Source organism: Epinephelus fuscoguttatus, linkage group LG9 (assembly GCF_011397635.1).
Source record: "Epinephelus fuscoguttatus linkage group LG9, E.fuscoguttatus.final_Chr_v1".
Classification (NCBI taxonomy): Eukaryota; Metazoa; Chordata; class Actinopteri; order Perciformes; family Serranidae; genus Epinephelus; species Epinephelus fuscoguttatus.
This window is the reverse complement of record NC_064760.1, coordinates 26,787,919-26,798,333: the sequence shown is the minus strand read 5'-3', so window position 1 is coordinate 26,798,333 and position 10,415 is coordinate 26,787,919. Positions and strand designations below refer to the sequence as shown.

The 10,415-nt window shown below is 39.1% G+C and overlaps 1 protein-coding gene across 1 annotated transcript; it reads left to right on the top strand.

The window, feature by feature from the left end:
* The first annotated feature begins 3,062 nt into the window (after window positions 1-3,062).
* On the top strand, window positions 3,063-9,962 carry LOC125894167 (T-cell immunoglobulin and mucin domain-containing protein 4-like). The gene is made up of 6 exons (XM_049585403.1): window positions 3,063-4,542; window positions 4,711-5,049; window positions 5,124-5,180; window positions 5,403-5,449; window positions 8,621-8,714; window positions 8,834-9,962. Exons 1-6 carry the CDS (start codon window positions 4,500-4,502, stop codon window positions 8,908-8,910), a joined length of 657 nt encoding a protein of 218 aa, XP_049441360.1. The 5' UTR covers window positions 3,063-4,499; the 3' UTR covers window positions 8,911-9,962.
* Window positions 9,963-10,415: the final 453 nt, after the last annotated feature.

Below are 10,415 nucleotides of genomic sequence, written 5' to 3'. Positions count from 1 at the left end.
ATAAAGACTTGCCAGTGATGGGGAGGTGGAGAATGCTCATAACTGCAGCATTAATGCACTTAAGCAGCAAGGCAATCAGATGAACAGCTGATATCTCAATTGACAGGGGTTCAGGGGCTGAAAAATAAAGCCAACATGCAAGTACCAAAAACTGCAGTTCCTTGAACGGCCACTTGAGGCTGGCTCCAGAAGGGAGACAGTCCTCACAGACCCCCATGTTAAAATGCCCAACTTAACAGTGGATATAAACATGTTTACAGCCTGATACAAAAAACGTATTTGGTCTGTATAGCGAAATGTTATTAAGACTTTATGTTACGCATAATTAAGGGTGTGGCCGCTTCAAATGAAAGGTTGCCTGCAAGGTGTCACCACAGTCTGTGAGTCAGATCCACTCCTCACTTCTCCTCAGTTTCACCCTCTCGTCCAAATATGGTCATGTCTGGCTCCAAAAAACCCCAAAATGCCAAACTGGATGCTTCAAAACCAGCGGGTGACGTCATGGTGGCTACATCTATCATTTCTATGCAGCCTATGGCTTTAATCCCTTATCACACAACTATATATATACACACCTTGAGATGGCAGAGAGGTAAATTGTTTAAAAGGGCCTTGGCTCAATATTGCGAGGATGACTGCAATATTATGAAGCTAATATTTACTTTAGGAGCTCAGTGGTGGCATTTTTATGTTATTTAACTGATAGTGTTGACAGGTGGAGGCAAAAACAACTGTCGCAGGAGGTGAGCAGAGGGTAAACAAAACCTGACATGCCAAATATTTGTTCAACACAGCAACCAAGGGGTCTTTCTCAGGGCATCAGATGTGGAATACATAAATAATAACATGTCACAGTGATTTTTGCAGTACCTCACAATGAGTTTGCAGTGCAGCCCCGTCTCCTGCCGTTATTTTAGACCAACTTCTCCTGCATACAGTGTGCTCTTTATCCTTAGTAATGCTCAGTGACCTTCTTATATATGGACAAGCACATGTACAGACACATGCACACCTAATGAGGTGCATTAAACTTACTTTTTCCCTTTTAAAGTTTGTATAAGTTACCTTGATGTGCAGCGTGGTAAACATGTTAAATGTGCTTTTGGGTATAATGGAATGATGGGGGGCAGTATTGACAGAAGCATCCTCAGGGATGCGTCATCTCATTTCCCCTCCAGCAGATGGTTTGTGTCTCATCAGGCAAACACATTTAGGGAGTAGAGATCATCTGACCGAGGAGCTTTTGGACAGCTCAGCATGTTTGCTCCAAAGTTAACAGTGGAACCTCTGGTGTCAGCAATATTGCAAATCAATGTTTTCTGTCGTCCGCTCGCTGTGATAGATTGACTTAGAAAACCTCAAACTGACAAAGAGTGAAGCTGTGATGTACATATTTTATTAGTGTACTAATTCTTCACTTAATTTACATTTCAAGAGGTCAGTGTCTCTGTGCTTCAGTTCCTCCGGAAATGGAGCTGACCAGGCAGCAGCTACCAGCCTCCTTCACAACTTCTAAAAATGCCACAGACTCTGACCTCTGTCGTCGCACTTCTCCTTTTCTGTTTGCTCCTGGTTTTTATCGGACATCAGCAAAAGTTGCCCAGCCATAGATTTCTTGGTGATGGCACTTTGGCTTTGAACCAGAGCAGTTATTCAGCTCTAATGGACATTTTTAAACCTTTATCTGTACAGCAGATTGACAATGGCTCCAGTATGAACCTAAACAGGAAGTTAAAGTAAACAAGACTGCTCTTGCAAAGTCTGAGCACACTACTAGAAGTTTTATGGCGGGAGCAGTGAGCTTATAGCCCCTGTTGTACTGCAGGCACTTATTTATGATATTTCAAAGAAAATAAATACTACCACAGAGTTACACTTGATAAGTTGTTTTATGAGTTCAGCTGCTTTCTATCACAGCTACTGTTTAATTTTAAAAATGGTACTAAGAAACCCCTTAGATAAAGAAAATTTAGCCTTTTAAAGTATTCTCCCACCACATGCAGTCCATACAAAAGTTTCAGTTTCATTATGTTTGTTGTTAGTCTGGAACAATCCGAGAATAGAGTCAGAGCTAAGAGAAATGAGACAGAGAAGTGACGCAGGACATGATTGTGGGAGGACAGTGATCTATGGAGCTCTATAGCAACTCAATGGTGGTTGACATGATGACAAGTGGAGGTGGAGACGGGCCTGCCAGAGGTGAGCAGAGGGTAGATAAAGGCCGGCAAAGACAAAATATTTTTCTTAGGCCCGGTCCTCATATACACACACTGACTCTTTCTTTCCATTAGTAATGGTCATATAACAATGACCTTTAAGCATACACACAGACGTCTGGCCATGCATATACACACAGGCACCCGCAGACACTAACTGGAACCCTCAATGGTGCGTTTGACCTTACATTCAAAACCTGACTGATTCGTCACTTTACTGCTTGTGATTTTAGAGGCAGCCATTAAATGTATCGGCATGCCTGTGAAGGTCATGTTTGCTAAATACATGTTCTACCACAGGGCGACAGTAGAATAAGAGGTCTGTACACTCAACCAAGCCAGACTTTCTATGCCTTAGCTGTCTTGACAAATCCTAAACCTCAGTCAGAGATAATGGCTACCAAAAAGGTGATTATGAACTTGCTCAGTTAACTCAGGCTTTCTTATTCAGCTTGTTTACACGTTCCCATACAATGAATCAAGTTGATTGATTACGTGCTACCTACTCCCGCCTTTGAAGAATCTTTATGAAGTATTACAGTAAAAAGCAATACTGTTGCTAATTGTTTGACTTCTCAAGTTAATATTTATTTTACTACCGCACGTCCTGCAGCAAACTTTAAAGGGGACCTAATGTTTTTTTCAACCTGGGCCCTATTTTCCGATCTACTTTTGTGTAAATGAGTGACAGGCTGTTCAATATTTGACATTTCTCCAGTACAAAGCTCGGGCTGACCTGCCTGCAGCCCGTGAGCGTGCACTATATTAAATAATAGGGCATTCAGACAGCATCAAACAATGTCAAAATACGTCCACTAAAAGTGCACACAGATAGGCTTGGATCGTTAGTATAATTATCTGACAACATAACGGAAAGGAGAAATGAGCGTCTGTGTTTACCTTTAGCTGGATTCGGACATGTTCCTCTGCCTGTTGCTGCCTGTCGCTCTTTAATGAAGGGAACTTTTTAGCCAACTGCAAGCCGAGACTTGGAACAAATCTGGGTCTTGACCGGGTTAGTTGTGCAGCATAAGTTGGCATTGCGATCTAGCCAGGTTAAAACAAAGCCACCTTCGTGACAAAGAGAACTCTGGCTTCGGACTCAACGTACCTCACTAACCCACTAATCTTGCTTCCTGTTACAGCCCTCTGTTCACAGACTGTTAATTTAGATTGTTCCATTAGAAATAAACTGGCCGATAAAGAGCTTTATTCTACAATATAACAAAAAAGAAACAACATTGTGGTACTATTGTATAATCAGGGTCTAAACTAATAAAAAGGATCATTTCAAGTTTATTAGTCACTTTGAAGAGTCTCTTAAACCTAATAGGATTTGGTTACGGGTATTATTTTCACTCAGAGGATAGCAAATGGGTAGAGATGGTTATTTTAAACACTGGATGGAGAGGAAAAACAGGAGCGTGTGGTTCGAAGTCAGATGGGGGTTGGTAAAATGAGGTTAAGCCATTTTGTGATGGAAACTACAGTAAAGCGAAAACTCTTAACCAGCTGTTGATGAAACTGCTACACTGAGTCATTGTAAAAAATCTTACAAAAACTGAAAATCTTCCAAGGGACAGCATGAGGACTTCAAAAACTCTCCTCCATTGCCATCAGGGAGAAGCCTCACCAAAACAACTCATCACAGCCAAATTACAACGACAATCTTCACTGTGCTTCAATTATTATCACCGCTACAGCAGTTACTGCTATTACTGCTGAGGATAAGATGAACTTTAATGACCCATGTGGAAAATTAGAGACTTCAATGTAGAAATGTCTGTGCACAGCGAGCAGTGCAAAAGGACCCAAAAGCCAAGAGTGAGCTCATCGATTGTGCTCACAGACCACATGACCTACAAAGAAATAAAAAAAAGGGTCCTTAAGAAGTGCTTGTGTCAGTGTATGACACTTACTCAACCACAGTGTTTCCTCTGTTAAATGTGTGTCATCTTCCTCTGGCTTTTTTTTTAAACTTCCCTCACTGAGTAAATGTGGCATTGCATGTTTTGTGTCAAACATTTTTAACTTGTTTTTGGTGATAGCTGATAGAGATATATGGACTATGGACAATGATAGACTTAGATGTAGTTTGTTACAGCAGATAAGATGTGAGTATTCGCAATGTAGACATGACTAGTATTGATTTCCTTCCTGTTTTTCAGAAAAGGAAGTTGATCCTTTATTGCCAAATCCTTTTTTTCGCAGAGTGTGTGTGTGGGGGGGTAGAAATGCATCTTATCCTCACTTTGGGACATAGTTATACAATAGCCTACACACATGCGTGGTCTTTGTTATTTTTTCCTCTCCATCTTGACCCAAGGTGAGTCGATATTCTGCGCTGTTTTGTTTTCTTGCATTTGTAGTGTACTTGTGGGTGTAAGAGTGGTGATGTGTGTGCCTGCCAGTGTAAATGCATTCGAGGGCTTCACATTTATTAATTACAACTGCAGTCATGTCATCTAGTGTGATCACTTGCTGTCCTCCACAGTGTCAGCCAGCACCCTCAAAGTCATTGGCTTCTTTGGGCACAATGTCACTTTGCCCTGTAGTTACGACACCCAAACTCACAGCGTCCTGGATTTCTGTTGGGGACGAGGGATGGTGCCCATGTCCAAATGCTCCAACACTATCCTCTCCTCAGGGGATGGGGTTGTGGTTTTCAGGGAGTCCCCCAGATATCAGCTGCTGGGCAGGGTGGCAGATGGAGATGTGTCACTGACCATCCTGGATGCTCAGTGGAGTGATGCCGGTGTGTACGGCTGCAGGATCGAGATCCCAGGATGGCTCAATGATAAAAAGATCAACACAGAACTTGTCTTGGAGGAAGGTAATGCTCTTGAAAATTCTCCAGGTTAATTATGAACTCTATTATCGAGCCTTATGGTATTTCATGTCTGCCAGCTCCTGTGGAACAACTTGTTACCCAGGACTGGACACTGACTACTGATAGAAGACAGGGTGAGTAAAATCACCTGTTACAGTAATAACTGAATGATGTTAAAAAGAGGGGATGTTGATCAAAATTATATATTTTTTGCAAATCTAAATGTCCTTAAGCAGTTGTTTTATTGGCAAGGTTTTGTATTCAGTGATTAAACACAACTTAGTTCACCGTATTTAAATTTAAGCATAAACTTTATTTTATTCATGGTAGTAACTGATGCTTTCAACTCCTTACAGACACATTGACAACATCTGCTCCAAATAATGTACATACATCAACTGAGGTACGGCACTTTTTTTCTTTCAAAAATGAGGAAATGTATTGTTTATTTTCACTTTGTTAAATACAACTTTCCCCCAGGGATCAATAAAGTGTCTGATTCCGATGCATAACATATTCACAGTACAAAATATATCCAGATAATGATACATTTTCGCAACACAGAAGACTTTTGTGCCTGAGGTGCTTTAGAAGAAATAATGAAGAACTAACGAAACATGTACAGATAACATAAGGAGGTGTTTGCTTGCAAATGGACTTTAAATAAGAACAGCCGCACACCCATAACTCTAATGCAGTTGTAGTGACTGGTCCTGTAGCCACTACTGGATGCTGATTGATTTTGTTTTGACGCGTACTCGGGCAAGGCAATAAACCAACAAAAACTTCCTTTGCGTTTGAAATAATAATGTTCATTTAATTTCTTGCAGAAGCCACATACTTAATACTTGTCCACATAAATTATGAACAGAAAAACGCTCAAGCACAAGCACAGTCGAAAACTGTTTGCTTCTCCCATCTAATCAGCCACACCTGTGCAACACTGAGTAACCTCAAGTAACCTGCCTGACCCCCCGCCAACATCCGGGTAGGGTCAGTAAACAAAGGAAATACTGCCCCCTGTATTTTGGAGGTACAGAATAAATAAATAAACACAACATGGCTCCTACAGCAGTGTTGGGGAGCAGTGAAATACATGTAATTATACAACAGTTAGTTCCGGCCCTGCAATCTGATTGGTCGTGAGACAGTAAAACCGTGATGATATTGGAGTACAACATGACGGTTATTTCACTGTGTATGTATCACTCCGCCTCACAGCTGATTGCAATCAACAATCAAATCAAAACTGACGGTTAGCGTCAGTTAGGTCAGCAGTTGCGTTGTAGGCTAATTAATTCATCCACTGTCAAACAACCAAAAATATGGATTTATTTCCTAAAATAAGTTTTGAATTGAACTATGAATGGTCATCAGAGGAAGATGAGGGAGAGGAGAAGCTGAATCCATCTGAGCACACATCCAGGTTTGTCAGTGTTTCATCAGCGGAGCTCAATGACTTAGAGAAAAGCAACATACTTTCAGATCAGAAGGCAGAGTCGGCTGTGCCTGTGAAGCCACAGTCCACCATGCAGTCACCAGAGACTTATTTCACCGGCTGCACAATTAATGGAAATGTGCAGATAAATGTGTATAAAGAGTAAGTGCCTGGCGCACCATGTCTGCGTTACATAGCAACAGTGACAGCGGAGTCCTGAGGGAACTGTTTTTGTTGGCGGAAGACAAATAAAATGCTTAAATTATCTATTTTGTCCTCATTTTTCAACATTTCTTAATCAGACTTGCTTATTTAACTGTTGAACTGTTAAATGCAATATCACACTCAAGCTTGTGATGTTGTATTGTGATATCGACTGAATCACAGCCGTGACGATATCACAGTACAACATCACAAGCTCGAGTGTGATATTGCTTAATTAAGCCAGTAGTTTAACCACACTCTGAACAAGCCTGCCGGTAGTTCAATGGCATTCATATTTTGCATAATGATTCAAGTACAGTTCAATTATTTTTTTTTTCTTTGCGATTTAGTATAGATAACTACAAAATTGGGGCCATAAAAGGGAAAAAAGGAGTCTACACAAATAAACACTTTCTAAAACGTACATTAAACATTATAGTCCACACAAAACACTTTTGAGAACATATATTAAATATTACAGTACACACAAAGTAACACTTTTGAAAACACATTAAACATGATGGTCAACACAAATAGCAAACAAAAGACGTTGTATGGAGTAACAACACACTTTTGAAAACATATATTTAACATTGTAGTCCACACGAATCAACACTATCTAACACGAACATTAATCAGTATAGTCCACACAAAGTAACAGTTTTGAAAACACAAAACATTATAGTCCACACAACACACTTTTGAAAACATACATGAAACATCATGGTCCACACAAATCAGCACTTTCGAAAACATACATTAAACATTACAGTGCACACAAATCAACACTTTTGAAAACAAACATTATGGTCTACAGAAATCAGCACTTTCGAAAACATAAACATTATGGACGACACAAATCAACACTTTCGAAAACATAAACATTATGGACGACACAAATCTACACTTCTGAAAACATACATTTAACATTGTAGTCCATACAAATCAACAGTTTTGAAAACATAAACATTATAGTCCACACATGTCAACACAATCTCAAACAAGAGACATATATTAGAGAATAACATTGATATGATTTATATATATACGTATATATTTCATATATCGTATGTGTATGTATGCATGTATGAGTATAAGTGTATGTGAATCCCTTTTGACCCCCCTTTTCTTTGATCCTGACTGCTATGAAGGCAAAGCTAGGCAATGAACTCATCATGAATTGTAAAACTAAACTCAAATATGACAGGTGTCAATTAGTTAGAAGTATTTATTATTGCTGTTTATTAACAAAATTCAGAGAAGTTGCTGCATGCTATTTTAGAAGTTACCTGCTAACTGAGTAATCCTGCTCGGTGTAATACCCCCATCTTATAGGTTCTCAAAGCAGGTGTCAGACTGATGGACATTGTATACAAATCCAAAGCTGACATTCTTGCATTTTCCCATCAATAGTGGGATATTTGATTTTTTTGCCTTATAACCTGTGAATAACTGGGGCCTTAAGCAATAAACTCAGTTGAGTGGCATTTGTTGCTGGTATGTGGGTTTTTTTGTATTATATTTTGCTATAACTTCGTATCACGTGTGCATTTGTCATACAGATCATTTTGACCCCCGGGGGCAGCTTTGCTGTAGTTCATCTTCTTCCTGTGTGAAGTAATTGGTGTCTTTCAAAGTTGCTTCCCCAACACTGTTTGGTTATCAAAAATAAATAATGTGCCGGCACATCTGGCCCTCTTCAGGACTGGAATCATGATTAGAAACGTCATGTGTGTGGCCTTACAGTTTGTTTTTATTGACAAAGAATCCAGCTTTATGTGTTGTGGTTAAGGCGGGAAGTTAGAAAGCTATATCATAGTTTTTAATATGAAAGATATTTTTATTAATCTGCATATTTATGGTGCATATTTTAAAGTATGTGCCAATTATAGTTGACCCAGTCCTTCATGATAAGGTTCATTTTCATTGCAGGAAAAATTCAAAGCCTTCCTGCAAGTGGAAAACATCAGCAGGGCTGCAATTATTTTCTTCTTGGGAGTAATCATAATCCTCGTCTTTGTTTACCGTAAGTGAGGAATGGATTATAGTTTGTGACTCATGTGCCATTCAGATTAATTTTACACATTAAAAGTGGGTTCCTGTTGAGACAAAAATATCATTTGTGTGCGTTTTTTTTCCAACCAGGGAGAAGATTTCTGCCCAAGACGACACTTCAACATCTCAACGCCTCAACTGCTGAGAACATTTACGAAGTGTTATGAATTGCCCCTATGATGGAGTGCTGGTCAACATAATGAGGACATATGAGTGAAGAAAGCACTGCTAGCTGAATGTGTCTTGCCGTGTGCTGACTCTATCCACCTCCTCAGCTTTATTGAGAAACCTTTTGAACCCAGTAAAGCAGCTTACAGGGTCCCACTATTCTCAGATAGCTCCGAAAAAGGCAAATGTGTGTCATGTGCGTCTGAGCAGATGCAAAAATATCCTGCAGATTAATTAATTTGCTTCTATTTTTCTGTCTGTTTTTCATGGCAAAGTTGATGTCGCAGCTCTGAAAAGCTTGTGGATGGTTCATACTTGTGGACACAATGCCACCTATTGGACTCAGTGCGTCATTATCAAAATGTTAAAGAAGATTCTACTGTGAATGCACTGTACATTTACTGTGAATCAATCAAATGTTTATTTTATTTTTTTTTTTACTATAATGGTTGGATTTAATGTGTGAATTGTAGATTTAAAAATGGTTGAATAACTTTGTAAAATAAAAAAGACATTATGGACAGACAGTTTGTGTTTTGTTTTATGAAAATGCTAAATCCACCTCACTCTTAACTTTCAGGTCCACATGAAAAACATTTCGGCCACCTTTGTATCTGTTTTATGATGAAAGTGATTGACAGCTCAGTTTCACAGTAAAATTGTTTTTCAATTCTCTCAGTGAGGTGACAGACATTTAGTCTTTCTCTTTCTGTTATACCTCCTTGTAATAAGTTTTTTTTTAATTAGTATTAGTATTAAATTACCTTGTGTTGAACTGTGCTATACAAATAAACTTGCCTTGCCAACTTGCCTATTAATATTATGTGAGGAGTCATTCAAACCCATTCATTTTCTTTGAATTCTTGTTGTGGCAAATTAAGTCAAATGAAAGTGTGACTGTGTTTATGGCAACTTTATATTTTGGGTGTGTTGTTTTTGTGTCGTTTTTTAAATTGTTGTCACTTTATGCAACTTTCCCCTTTACAGGCATCTACTTTTTTTTGCGTCTTAGAGTTCATTATGTTACCCTCTATGAGCAAAATTAAATAAATGTAATGACCTCTACCTCAATATAAATCTCCTTGGATCTGTACAACTACACTTAACAGCTGTAATGTTGTGTAAATTATATTAAATCACATTTAACTGAAGTTAATGATAGGGGAAAATCACAATACTCACTTACTTGTATTCTTAGATTGTAGTAGTTGGACCAAGTGATCAAAAAGGAAGTTCTGTGCTGGGTAACGTAACAGGCACCATTTGTGATGGTAGGAGTGGTGTATAAAGAGAGTTGTTTTTAGCACCTCCTTGCCCCTTGATAGTGGAAATGAGAGGTGGAGGAAGTGACATCACTGTTTGTAGGAGTCCTGTGTGTGATGGTGGCAGTCCGATTACATGCTTCACGATTTATCTCAAGCACAGACGGGGTAACCAACAGAATCTGCACAGAGTTTGGACAGCTAGCTATGTGTTCCACAATGTATAAATACCCATCCCCTGT

Excerpts from the sequence above, each read along its gene's own strand:
- LOC125894167 (XM_049585403.1), top strand. The coding sequence starts at position 4,500 with ATGCGTGGTCTTTGTTATTTTTTCCTCTCCATCTTGACCCAAG. Across the intron at positions 4,543-4,710 it reads CCTCTCCATCTTGACCCAAG|TGTCAGCCAGCACCCTCAAA; the intron begins GTGAGTCGATAT and ends TGTCCTCCACAG. Across the intron at positions 5,181-5,402 it reads GACTACTGATAGAAGACAGG|ACACATTGACAACATCTGCT; the intron begins GTGAGTAAAATC and ends AACTCCTTACAG.